We start from the raw sequence: 14101 nt of genomic DNA, 5'->3' as shown, positions 1-14101 counted from the left end.
ACCTGGCTGTACTCTAGTTCCTAGAACAGGGTCTGGAATGTAGTAGGTGCTCAATAAATATGTGTTAAATAAATGGATGGATTGCAGTCACCCTGTCTGTAAAATTGGATATTTTAGCTACCTGACATATATGGGTTCCTTTCTGCCCCCGTGCCGGTCAGCTCTGGCCAACTAAGGAAGAAGCCAGTTCCTTTCCTCTGGTCCCCAACCTCTCTCCCACCATAGCAAATGTGACCTCTCTCAACAAGATCTCAGAGTGACAATGTCTGCTGTTTCCACCTCCTACTCTGCTGGAAATTGTGTGTAAAGTCCAATCTGTTATTTCAACCCTATACATTCATTTCTCTCTCTTCTATCAGCCTCCCTCGGCATTACTGCCAGTGGTGAAGAGTCGTATTCGTAGATAGACATTCACGCTCCAAGGATTCATGAGGTTATTATGTACTAGACACTAGAGGAAAAAATATAAACAAAGCTCTGCCCCTGCCCACAGGTTGCTTATAGTCTAACAATGGAGACAGAGAGGTAAAAGTACAATTACATTGAGAACTCCTGAGAGAAGAGAGTTTCACAAGGCAGAGAGTTGCAATTCCTAACAGACTTTAATAAAATTAACTTTTCAGAGAAACACACTTGATAAGCACTTAGAGGCTTAGGTTTTGTATCCGCGGGAGCAATTCTGAGCCTCATAGCTGCCTGGGACTTGCAGGACAGTGGCAATGACTCCAGGAAGGATCTGGCCAACAGAATACTGGATGATAAAAAGGAACTGCCCTCCACCCACCCCTCATTCCCCATCTGTCCTTGCCTCTTCTCTGCCTTTCCCTCCCCTCAAGGTGGGGGCAGGGGAAGGGAGGCGGGGCAGAGAACAGGAGCCAACTGCCGATCATACTATATATGAACGCACCGTATCCTGAGGCATGCAGGTGTGAGATTTTGCGACTTATGTTTCCATAGTATGCATATCCACCCTCTCTGTCCCCTGTGCCCCCCCCACACACGCATCCATGCACACATCTGAGCACACGCACACACACACACACCTACCTCTGAAATAGCCAGGAACAATGCAGGATGTTAACATCCAACTCCAAAGGGATGGCATGGAGGATCACCAAGGCAGGGGCAGGAAGCAAACATCAAAAGAGCTCAAGCACTGGTCCAGAGGTCCAGAAACCAAGAAACAGAAAGTGTGAGCAGTTCACAAGTTAAAAGGATGGGCTGGGGTTGTTGCCTAAGAACCAGTGCTATGGTTTGAGGTGTGGTTCCATGGTCACCTCCACCACCCCTATCCCCAAATAACAATAGTAGTAATAATAATAATAGTAGTTAAGGTTTGTTGAGAGCTGACTGTGTGTCAGGTACTGTGAACCATTTTATGTAGGTCATTTAATTCTTATAATAATACTGAGTCTGGTTTATTATTATTATTACTCCACAGCCCTTGCTGTAACCACTAGGTTACATAGACTCCCGCCATGTAATATTGCCTCCCAGGTTGAATAAAGAGATTTGAAAGAGTGAGGAAGGCATTCAATCCACTTTTATATAATGGTACTAATAGTAGCGGTAATGGCTAATTCATGGAGCTTTTAGAAAGGAGCAGGAACTGTGCCAGGTTCTACACGTATTGCCTCTTTCAAATATCCTGGTGGCCTCTTTCAAATCTTTAGGTACAAACTAAACTCATACCCATTTTAGAGATGAGGAAACTGAGTACTAGGAGGATGAGTAACCAGCCTAAGGACACACAGCTAATGAATGGTGGAGTCACTATGAGTTAACTGTTGCTCTGCTCTATTCAGTTAACATGATTCTGCTTGCTTTCCAGGTAGCAGTATTACCCATCAGCGTACTACAATTGGTGATGTTCTCCGTGGGTTTTCTTTTACATTAACATGGTGTTCGCTTAGCACCCTCTGTTGCTGGGCATTCCTATTATTTCCATTTTCTCCTTATCATAAATATTCCTGCTATGAATATTTTTGCATGAACTAATTTCTTACTATTTGTCAGATCAAAGAGACCAGCAATTTTCTAAGCAGGCCCGAGCCAATGCCCAGTGCCTGCAGGAAGTGTTCACATATCTGGCTCCCCCATACTCAGCTCATGGAATTTTGCAAATGTATTTATTGTTACTCATGGAACGTATTATCACAAAATGGGGATTATTTTCATGCATTTAACTGCTAGTGAAACGGTGCCTTTTTCCACATAATGTTTGTATTAGTCTTCTGTGCTGCAGAACAAATTACCACAATCTTAGTGGCTTGAAAGGACACTCATGTATTAGAAGTCCTGACACAGTGTCAATGCTCTCTCTCCCCGGGGTATTTCACGAGGCTGAAGTCAAGATGTTGGCCAGCTGAGTCGTCATCTGAAGCTGCAGGTCATCTTCTAAACTCATTGGCAGAATTCAGGTCCTTGCCGTTGTAGAACTGAGGTTCCCATTTTCTTGCTGGCTGTTGGCCAGGGGTCGATCTCAGCAACCGGAGGGCTCTTAGGTCCTTGCCGTGAGCCCCCTCCCCCATTTTTAGAGCTAGCAATGGCGAATATCCCTCAAATACCCACTCAGGAAGGGCCCGAGCCCTTTCAAGGGTTCACCTGATTAGGAAACACCAATCTGGATAATTTCCCTTTTGATTAACACAAAACCAACTGACTATCCCATCATAGTCACAGATTCTGCTGAAACTCAGGGGAAGGGGGTGACATGAGGTTATATACCTGAGGGGTGGGAGTCTTGAGGGCTGTATTACTTACCTATGGCTGCTGTAACAAATTACCATTATGCTTAGTAGCTTAAAACAACATACATTTATACTATCTTTCTGGTCTGGAGGTCACAAGCCTAAAACGGGTCACCAGGACCATCATCTTTTTTTTTTTTTTTTTTTTTTTCGCGGTACGCGGGCCTCTCACTGTGGCCTCTCCCGTTGCGGAGCACAGGCTCCGGACGCGCAGGCTCAGCGGCCATGGCTCACGAACCTAGCTACTCCACGGCATGTGGGATCTTCCCAGACCGGGGCACGAACCCGCGTTCCCTGCATCGGCAGGCGGACTCTCAATCACTGCGCCACCAGGGAAGCCCCATCATCTTCTTTATTAATATCATCTGTGCTTTCCTGCCCATTTTTTTTTTTTCCTCCCAGATAGCTTTCACTACCAGTTCATCAGATTCTGCTAACTACTTCATTAAATTATTATAATGTAGAAAGCAGAAGAGTCACCTTTATTATCGTTAAGCTTTCTCAGCAACTGGAGAGATTAGCTTTCTATTTCTTCCTGTAACTTCATTCTACTAAGGTTTCATAATTTTCCCTGAACAAATTTCTAATGTGGTAGATTAAATTTATTCTCAAGTATTTAAAGGTTTTCTATCATTATTACAACGAATTTAACATGTATGTCAAGAAATCATAATAGTAATGAAAATAATTGTTCAGTTCACTTGTATCTACAACTCTTAGATTAATTTCTGTGTGTTTTCCCAGTAGAGTAAATCCTTGACATTCATGATTGAACAGTCATGGTTTCAATAACTTTCAAGAGACCCTGAGAGGCCATGATGTGTAATAATTTATCATTTTACTGGAGTTCAAAATTGAATCACTCCTGCTGCAAGGTTGCTGTGTAGGAGAAAGTCATTTTGCTAAGGGGAGTAGTCAGCCACCCAGCATAAGAGCAACACTGGGTATTATACATCCTTCGCCCTCCCCCAGCCCTTTCCCTTGATGAGTCACCACGAATGTTTGCACATTAAAGCCTCTGAGAAATTGTGCAATAAATGAATTTGTTTCATTTTGTTTAATTAGTGTTTCTCAAACTTATTTGAGAACAAACATTTTTCTCATGGTGCACAGTGTACCCATGAGACACCAGTTTAGGAAATAATGGTTTAATACTTAACTTAGAGAATGATTATGGGTAAACAATCATTTAAAAGATAATTACCCCCGTTTGACTTCACTTTGACACAAGACATATGCTATGATGTTTTTGAGTTGGAGTTTTCCCAATGGTTTTGAGACTTACCTTGCAGAAGAATACCTTCAAATCATTGGCAGATGTGATACTTTCCTTTCTTCATTTCCCATTTTTGTGCCATTTGTTTTCCTTGCTGCGTAACCATTTTAGCAATTTTGTAGTCTGCCGTTTTATTTTACTTTATTTGTTCATTAAACAAACACATCTGTAGTGCTTGCTGTATACTGTTCTAAGTGCTCTATTAATAACAATTCATGTAACCTAAAACAACCCCATGAATTAGGTGCCATTCTAATTATTCCCATTTTACAGCTCAGAAAACTGGTTTCAAATGGTGACAAGGCATTCTTGCCTAGATCCTAGTTTCTAAGGAAACCATCACAAATATTTTCCTTCAGTCATATTATTGGCTCTAATTATAAACATATTATGTAAAAGAAGAAAACATTCTTTTTTATTTGTTTTTAATGTGCCTTTAATCAACATTAAATATTGAAAGGTACCGATTACCTTTCTTAGCTTCCATTGAGATAATTACGTTTCCTACCATTTTTCTGTCAATGATAATAAGGTATTATGCTACCTTTGTTTTACTTGTTTATAACAGGTCATTTATTTCAATGTGTTGCTGTGTTTTGCGGGTTAAGATTAAGATTCTATTTCTAAGCTCAGAAATGAATTGAATGACAATTCCCTTCTTTAGGGATGGAGGGTGATGCAAATCGTATTTTCCTCAGAGAACTCAATGTGTCAATATCAATGCAGTGGCTACCCTGCTACTCTGCACTGGACACTGTAGAACGTGGAAGATTCCAGATGGGCTTAATATGAGTAAGAGCAGTGGAAAGCGATGTGGACTTTCTACGACCACACAGGAAAAAGGATCATGTGCGAGAAGACAGTGATTTTGAGAACTTTGTAAATGCCCCAAATCTGTACAACTGGACACGTGTTTTCTATTATTCCATTGCGGTTTCCCCCAAAGACCTAAGATATTACTGAAATAGAAGTGGCCCCAGATCAACTGAGTGAACACGTTAGCTCTGTATTTATTTATTTATGAGTTCGCCCTTATAAGGGCAGACCCTACATCCATCTTATGGGTGGCTATCTGCCCACCATGTACCCAAGTGCCCGGCATATGGTGAGTGCTCAATAATTAATGATTAAAAGAAGAAATGATGGGGCTTCCCTGGTGGCGCAGTGGTTGAGAATCCGCCTGCCAGTGCAGGGGACACGGGTTCGAGCCCTGGTCCGGGAGGATCCCACATGCTGCGGAGCAGCTGGGCCTGTGCGCCACAACTACTGAGCCCCCGCACCACAACTACCAAAGCCCACACGCTCCGGGGCCCGTGCTCCGCAACAAGAGAGGTCGCCGCAATGAGAGGCCCGCGCACCACAACGAAGAGTGGCCCCCACTCGAAGAGCGGCCCCGGCTCGCTGCAACTAGAGAGAGCCTATGCGCAGCAACGAAGACCCAAAGCAGCCAAAAATAAAAAATAATAATAATAATAAATAAATAAAAGAAGAAATGAACCAGCTCTGTGACCAAACCAACTAGTCAAGCTGGTTTTTGAAATGCAGGGCAGCTAGAGACTGGTTCCATGGGTCACCAAGAAAAGAGGTTTTGCAAAGACTTCACCCTCATCTGAAGTCAGTCTGGGGCGGGAGGGAGCAGGAAGCCTGGAGAGATGGAAACAGGGCAGCAGAGTCCCTGGGCCTGGAGAAAGAGTCAGAACCACAAGGTTTTACTGGCAACTTTCACTCCCTGAGAGACACATCTGTCTCTACAGCCCCAGGTACCCCACCTGGAACTGGCAGACAGCACTTTGCATCCCAAAAGCTCTCAGAGCTCATGGGGTCAGGACTCAAGGACAGTTAAGGAACCCAGAAAAGTTCTCACCTCCTGTAATTATCCCTGACAAGCCCTGAGCCAGTCTCGTCACCTGGTACCTAGTGACCAAAATACATTCAGACCCAGGGAAACAGATGCTGTATATGGACTGAACAGATAGACCCCATCAAGTGAGCAAACTTGTCTCATGCACTTCTCTTTTTTCTTTCCATCTTCATTCATATCTTTATTGCCTCCCCACTCGGTTCCTTTCTCCATTCCAAGCCCTCCCTCCTATCTCATTTGGGTCTGATGCCCTTAAGTCTCCCTTCCTCCATCTCAGAGGCCAGATTCATGCTTCTGCCCCTGCTCCAGTCTCTCCCTCTGGGCCCTGTTGCCCTCTCTCCCTGCCTGCTCCTCTGCCCCTGCCCCTGTCCTGGCCTGTCTACCCGCCTCGCCCCTTCTTCCCCTTTGTCCCATCACTAGGATCCTGTGGGTGTGGATTCTGTGACTGCTTCGTTCTCTTCTCTGTCATCTTGGTGGGGTCCATAGCCAGCTCTCCTGTTGCTCAGAGATGTGGAGGCAGTTGCTAAGAGACAGTGAAACGTCAGTACCTGGCCCTCGAGGAAAGAAAGGGAGCGAAAAAGGGAGAGAGGAGGGGAGAGAGGGAGGGAAGGGGGAGGGAGGGGAGGACCTGGCAAAAGCCACATACCCCAGCAGCCTCAGCACTAGCTGAGTTTCGGGAAGAAGCATTCGGATTCTGTGAACTTTCTTCTAAGCATCCTCTCTCTGATTCCCCTTTTGAGTAAAAGAAAGGAAACAGCACGGGGACCACGGGACGGGAAACCACAGAGGATGCTGCCCAGGGATCCCGGAGCCATGGAGGAGAGGCCGGGGGAGGGGACAAGCCTGTGAGGCAATCTCTTCTCCTGGAGCAGCAAGCGAGCGGGGATTCCAGGATGAGGGAGGGAGCCCCGTGTCTGCTGCAGATTGATGGCTGTGTCCTTGGAACAGAGTAAGTGGGCTCCTGTGGGAGTGCAGGGGGAGACCTTGGGGCTGAGAAAAAGGAGTCTGGTTAAGGGGAGCTGGGATGATTTCCCAGTGGGGGGGATTGAGGCTGGAAGCGGTGAGAAGAGAGGCAGTGCCGGACGAGGGGGTGAGGGGAGGACAAGTGAGGACAGCAAGTGGGTGCGAGAGAAATGAGGGGCCACGGCGGATGCGGGGTGGGTAGCGAGCTGAGACACTGGGTGTGTCATCACGCTCAGCCTCTCTGCCTGACCCAGTGTGGGTGTGGGCTCCCACTGCGGGGCAGAGGGGAGAGTGGAGTGTTTGTGGAAAAGGATGCTGGGATTAGGGGTGCGCACCAGGGGTGAAAGATGGTGGGGGCAGACTGGGAAGGAGGCTCTGCAGGTATGAGTATGCAGAAGGAAGCGGGAGAGAAAACTGGGGAGGTGTGATGGCCGGGCAAAATATGGGGGAGTCACAGGAGAAGAACAATGCTCGTGTGTGTGTGTGTGTGTGTGTGTGTGTGTGTGTGTGTGTGTGTGGCGGGGGGGGAGATGGGAGTGCTGAGTGTGGAAAGGGGGTGTGCAAACGGCCAGTGTGTGTATGCATTTTTTCTTAGAGAGTTATTCGAAGGTGGGGTGTTTGGTGCTGATGTGGGTGGGGCTAGGAGAAGAAGCCAGTGCACCTAGCCCAGGACAGACACCTAGGAGAAGGATGGCTGCAGGTCGGCGGGGGGAAGGTTAGTGGGTGACAACAATATGAGAGTGGGGTCTGTCCCCACACTTGAGAGACAGTAAGCAGAGAACTTTGCGGTTGGTGGCCAAGAAGGCAGCCAGGAACCTAGGAGGACAGCAGGGAGGACACGCACTGGTTCGCTCTGCCTGAGTGCTTTCCTTGTTGACACAGGGAATTCGGCTTCCGCCCACTGAACACGGAGCCCGGCTTGGGAAGTCCATCCCCTGAGCTCTCCTAGCCGACCCTCATCCTGCACCTCCGGGACACATGGCTCTTTCCAGCCGCAGTGGCCGACCGTGGGGCTCCTCCCTTCCCTGGGGATTTCGGTAGACACTGAGGCTGAGTACCGAGGCTTTCAGAGGCCCATGGAGACCCCCTCCCCTCCGGGTTCCCTTCCCCAAACGCCCACTCCAGGACCCTCTTGGACTCGAGCCCACTGGGCCGTCAGTAGCAATGGCCACTGAGACCTTGAATGCGGGAGGTTCAAAAGCAGCCCTGGCCTCCTAATGGGTCCCAGACTTGGGACAGGGCTTGGGGGTTTGCAGACATGCCAGGACCTTTAAAAGGTACCTTCCCTGTCCTCCAGTCCCCCTCCCACCTCTCAGACATGATCCAGAGAGGAGCACCCAGAAGTCATGGGTGAGAGGGACATAAAAGACCTGCAGGGACCCTTCCCCGACCTGCTGGCAGCTGGTCCAGCCCCATCCTTGGGTCATTCCTTTCTCAAGCTTTGATCATCTTTTCAGACCCTGGGGGACCTCAGCTGGGTGTACGGCCCCCTAGGCCCCAAAGGGGACTTCCTGTGGAGCTCACGCAGGGAGCCCTCTGGTGCTTAGAGGCTCCTGGGAAAGGCTGGAGCCATGATACCACGTGCCGCCAAGCCCACCTGCCAGGGCTCTGGCCCCTGATGCAGCTGCCTTTCTAAGACACTGACTCTTGATTCCATGGACACAGCCCCAGCCCCGATGGCCTCCCTTCAGCACCGCTCTTGCCAGCAGCCTAAGATGGGTGACACCTGGTCCCAGCTGCCCTGGCCTGGGCCCCCCCGCCCGGCCATGCTGCTGGTCTCCCTCATCTTGGCCGCAGGGGTGATGCCCTCGGATGCCGGCACCAGCTGCCCGGTCCTTTGCACGTGCCATAACCAGGTGGTGGATTGCAGCAGCCAGCGGCTCTTCTCCGTGCCCCCGGACCTGCCGAGGGACACTCGCAACCTCAGCCTGGCCCACAACCGCATCGCCGCCGTGCCGTCTGGCTACCTCACGTGCTACATAGAGCTCCGGGTGCTGGATTTGCGCAACAACTCCTTGGTCGAACTGCCCGCGGGCCTCTTCCTGCACGCCAAGCGCCTGGCACACCTAGACCTGAGCTACAACAACCTCAGCCACGTGCCGGCCGACATGTTCCAGGCCGCCCACGGCCTCGTGCACATCGACCTGAGCCACAACCCGGGGCTGCGGAGGGTGCACCCGCGGGCCTTCCAGGGCCTGGCGCAGCTCCGGGACCTGGACCTCAGCTACGGGGGCCTGGCCTTCCTCAGCCTCGAGGCTCTCGAGGGCCTGCCGGGGCTGGTGACCCTGCAGATCGGCGGCAACCCCTGGGTATGCGGCTGCACCATGGAGCCCCTGCTGAAGTGGCTGCGGAACCGCATCCAGCGCTGCACGGCGGGTAAGGGAGGGAGACCGGCCCCGCGGACAGCAAAGGCTCCGCGGGAGAGGGAGGGACTTAGAGACCCTGCGCACCTGCTGAGGGCCGACCCGGGCTCGCCTCCTCGTGCACCGGTCTTGCACTGCCCAAGTCTTTGCCGAGTTCTTGCTGTGCGTGCCCGGTGCAGGGGACCCGGCATTAATGAAACAGACGCCACCCTCGCCCCTGTGGCCCTGATGACCTAATGAGGCAGACAGAGAGCAAACAAGTAAGAACAGCTCATTAATAATAGACAGTGTTTATTGAGCGTCCACCATGACCTTCCAACTTGGCAGGTGTTATCTCATTGGACCCCACTCTTATTATCCCCATTTTACAGGTGAAGACACTGAGGTTTAGAACAATGAAAAGACTTGGCCAGAGTCACTCATTTAGAGAGTGGCAGAGCTGTGGATAAAACCCAGGTTTATTTGACTTCTAAGCTCTGTTCTACTCTACCAGATTGCTTTTTAAGTGTGCTAAGTACTAGAAGAAATAGAAATGGTTCACCCCATTTATTGTAGAAATAAATTGTAGAAATAAATAGAAATGGTTCACCCCATTTATTGTAGTACTTACTATCTGCCAGGCCCTATTCTAAATATATTACATGTTTTAGCTCATCTCATCCTCACAAGAACCCCGGTGAGACACCACAAACACACACACACACACACACACACACACACACACACACACACACACAGGAGGAAACCAAGGCACAGAGAGGCTCAGTAACTTGCCCAACGTCCTACAGCCGTTAAGGGTTGGAGTCAGGATTTGAACCCTGGCAGCCTGGCTGCCCTCTGGCTGTATCCTGATGAGTCAGGTTCTAGGCTACCAGGAGTAGGCAGGACTTGAGTTCTGGGCTGGCCAAAGGGCCTTGGCAGAATTCTGCAAGGTTTGGGCATGGAGTGTCGATCTGAGAAGAGAAACTCTTATGTGGCTATTTAACGAGCCAGCCTCTACTGGGAATGGACTGGGGACTGAAGGAGCCTGAACCCCACAGGCTCAATGAGGCTGCAGGCAGGCAGTGTTGAGCTGTGGTCCCCAGCCACCAGCTCTCCTGTGTGGCAGCACCGAACTTTTGCAGTAGGGCTAGCCGGGGGGGCACCACCCGGGGGCTTTCCCAGAGCCTGAGCTCAGAGCGAGTTCAGAAGCAGCGGTGCTGGATGAGGTGGGAGGGAGAGGAGGGCTGAGTGGGGAGCCCAGGATCAAAATAGTTTGCGGGGGGCTGTGGGTCACGATTCCAGTGTTCCCACAGAACTGCGGGAGGCAGATCTCTGGGACCAAAATAGCTGGGGACCGAGATGGGCTGAGGGGAGGGCGCACGAGGGGAAGCCTGGCTGCCTGGATCGATCTCCCCACTAGCCTAACCTCTGCAGGCTGCACCTCGTCCCCTCTCTCTTGTGCACTAAGGACAGAAAGGGCCCGCAGGGTTCCTCCACACACAGGGGCTTCTCCTCTTCTGGGATCTCGGAGGTCCCTGCTGCCCTTCGGAAGAAGCCCAGGCTCCCAGTGAGCAGGAGGGGGGTCCAAGATCCCATCAGCGAAGTCTCATGTCCGTACACATGAGGGACCCAAGTTCCAGAGAGGGAAAGTGACTGGCCACAGGCCACAGCTAGAGACGCAGCTTCCCTGTTCCTCCACAGAACACCCTGCACGATGACACACTCTCCAGGATATTTCGTCTTGGAGGCAAAGAACTTGCCAGTCTAGGTAGGACTAGGTGACACTCTTCCCTTTGTCTTTTTCTGCTTCTTCCTCCCTTTTTCTTCATGGGATTCCCATTACTATCCCTATCTTTTGGACAAATCCCAACACAGAGAAACATAGGGAGACCTTGGGATATAAATCAACTTCGAGACTGGTCCCTTGACTTACCAGAGGGCTTCGTCAGCCCCCCGGGCTCCCATCCTGCCCTCCTGCAGGCTCTGTCAATTGCCCTCAGGGTCCCCACATCCCCCAGCCTCGCAATGCATCACCACCACCCCATTCATTCACTCAATAGACTTTGGGATTCAGCATCTTCTGGTTCTGCATGTTCAACTCCAGGTGCCATCTCGTCCTGGCTGGAGTCTGGGGTCCTATGCATACAGCCTACAGAGACCTTTCAGCCTGGGCTTTGGGGAAGGTTGCAGCCTCCCTCTGAACCTGACTCTCCATTTCTAAGGAGAATCATGCTCATCCGTTTCTCAAAAGAGTCAATCCAAGTCCATCATTTTATTCTTCTCCCTCAAAGATGGCAGAATGAATAAACACCAATTATGCACCACATAATTTAAAAAGCTCCTTCACATTGACTTTCTTAGACGATTGAGACTAAATTATCCCCTTCTTACATTTCCCATTTCTTCATAAGAACCAGAAAAGCAAGAAAGACTTGCCCAAGGAGAGAGTTGGATTAATATGTACCCACTGAGCGAAGGAGTGGCCGGCTGTTGGAAAGCCAGGGCTGGCACTGCGAGGCAGAACTGCCCTCTGCCTGCCGCTCTCCCTTCCAAGGCAGAGAAAGATGCAGCCATTGACGGCCACCATGCATTTGTACCAGTGACCCTGGAAGGGCGAGCTGGGGCCATCAGTGATGGAGAGAACAGCAATCCCACTGAAGGAGAAGCCCCTCCTATAGAAGTCTGTGTGCAGAATATGACCCCACTGACCTGTCCAGAAAGACCAACCTAGGATGACAATAAAAACACGCACCTATGTAGTACTTACTGTGTACCAAGAATCTATCATTTCTGTAAGTTAATTCGTAGAATCCTCACTACAATCCTATGACATAGTTACTTTTATTATCCTTATTTTATAGATAAAGAAACCACAACACAGAGGTGTTAAATAACTTAGGCATAATCACACAGCTAGGGAGGGATAGAGAGGGGATTTGAACCCAGGCCAATAGCTCCAGAGCTCAAACTCTTAACCCTACACACTCTGTGTATCTGGAAAAGCCATATGGGGTAGTAGAAAGACCCAATGCTTTGGAGTTGGACAGAGTCATTCATTCACATATTCAATTAACAAAGGTTAATTGAGCATTTAATGGGCAGGCCTCTGTTCTAATGCTAAGGATACTACAGGAAGAACTTATATTCAAAAGGAGAAAACAGATAATAAACAAACTGTGAGACAGTGATACATACAATGGGGAAAAAAATAAGCAAAGTAGGTAAGAGAGAGAAGGCCCAGAGAAAAGTGAAGTGGGGTTGCTGTTTTATATAGAATCCTAAAGGAAGGCCTCACTGAGAAGTTGATATTCAAGCAAAGTCCCAGAGGCGGTGAGGGCCTGAGCTGTGCAGAGATCCAGGGGAGAAGCACCCTCACGAGGGGACAAATGCAAAGGCTCCCCCTCCCCACACTGAAAGGGGACATGCTCGGGGTGATGGAAGAATGACCAGGAGGTGTGCGTGGGTGGATCCGAGCAAACCAGGAAGCGAGTGGAAGGGATGGGGAGGTTCTTCTGGGAAGGAGAAGAAGCCTGGGGAAGGTTTCAAGCACAGAGTGACATGGCAGGACTTCAGGTTTAAAAGGATCACTCAGCCAGCTGTGTCGAGGTGGATTAAGGGCAGAAGCCTAGAAACCAGTTGGGAGGCTATTGTAAGAGATTACAATGATGATGAAGTCCCACAGAAGTCCCAGATCTGCCGTTAGCAGGGGGCTACGGGACTTTAGGCAAGTTACTAAAGTCTCCGAGCAGTGATCTTCACCTCTATAAAAACATATATAGGGGCTTCCCTGGTGGCGCAGCGGTTGAGAGTCCGCCTGTCGATGCAGGGCACACGGGTTCGTGTCCCGGTCCGGGAAGATCCCACGTGCCGCGGAGCGGCTGGGCCCGTGAGCCATGGCCGCTGAGCCTGCGCGTCCGGAGCCTGTGCTCCGCAACGGGAGAGGCCACAACAGTGAGAGGCCCGCGTATCACACACACACACAAAAAACCATATATAAGGCTCAAGAGGGAGGGGATAAGAGGACATATATACGCATACGGCTGATTCGCTTTGTTGTGCAACAGAAACTAACACACTATTGTGAAGCAATTATACTCCAATAAAGATCTATTAAAAAAATTAAAAAAAAAAAAACTTGCCGTGAGGGTTGTTGAGGGCACTAAAGAAGGTGAGTGCAACTTTTGGCACGTGGAAGAAACTTCATAAAACCCAGCTTCTCCTGGGAGGGGCAGGGGCTCCCTCTTCCCGCTCTCCCCTAAGCCACTCACCCTCCCTGGCTTCTGTGTTGCAGATTCTCAGCTGGCTGAGTGCCGGGGCCCCCCAGAAGTCGAGGGCGCCCCACTCTTCTCCCTGACCGAGGAGAGCTTCAAGGCCTGCCACTTGACCCTGACCCTGGATGATTACCTCTTCATCGCCTTCGTGGGTTTCGTGGTCTCCATCGCATCCGTGGCCACCAACTTCCTCCTGGGCATCACGGCCAACTGCTGCCACCGCTGGAGCAAGGCCAGCGACGAGGAGGAGATTTGACCCGGGTACCTCCACGCCGCTGACCACCGGGCACCCTCCCTGGCTGCCCACTCTGGCTCTGCCCCGGCCAGAGTGGGCAGCCAGGTCATGGCTCAAGCAAGGTCAGGAAAGTACCTTCGTGTGAGCTTCTACGGTGGGCCAGACACTGTGCTAGGAACTGGGACCGACCTACACCTTGCCCCTCAAGGCACTTACCTCGGATAGAGGAGAGAGAGTCGAAAACTCTTCCCTTTAAGACCTTTTATCAGCACACTGAGTACATAGTTATGGAAGCCCAGAGGAGGGGTCATCAACTGTGTCTAGAAAAGTCCAAGAGAATTATAAGAATGGAGGTGATTTTTGATGACCCAGGTGAACTGGGTCATCAAAAAATTGTCTG

At 50.1% G+C, this 14101-nt stretch overlaps 1 protein-coding gene across 1 annotated transcript; it reads left to right on the top strand.

The window, feature by feature from the left end:
• Nucleotides 1-8550: 8550 nt before the first annotated feature.
• On the top strand, nt 8551-13770 carry LRRC55 (leucine rich repeat containing 55). Its single transcript, XM_060157701.1, has 2 exons — nt 8551-9226; nt 13487-13770. The coding sequence occupies exons 1-2, from the start codon at nt 8566-8568 to the stop codon at nt 13720-13722; spliced, it is 897 nt and encodes a 298-aa protein (XP_060013684.1). The 5' UTR covers nt 8551-8565; the 3' UTR covers nt 13723-13770.
• Nucleotides 13771-14101: the final 331 nt, after the last annotated feature.

The sequence above is a fragment of the Lagenorhynchus albirostris genome, chromosome 9, assembly GCF_949774975.1.
Source record: "Lagenorhynchus albirostris chromosome 9, mLagAlb1.1, whole genome shotgun sequence".
NCBI classification, from domain to species: Eukaryota; Metazoa; Chordata; class Mammalia; order Artiodactyla; family Delphinidae; genus Lagenorhynchus; species Lagenorhynchus albirostris.
The sequence above is the reverse complement of the archived record's forward strand: the minus strand, read 5'-3'. Positions and strand labels throughout refer to the sequence as shown.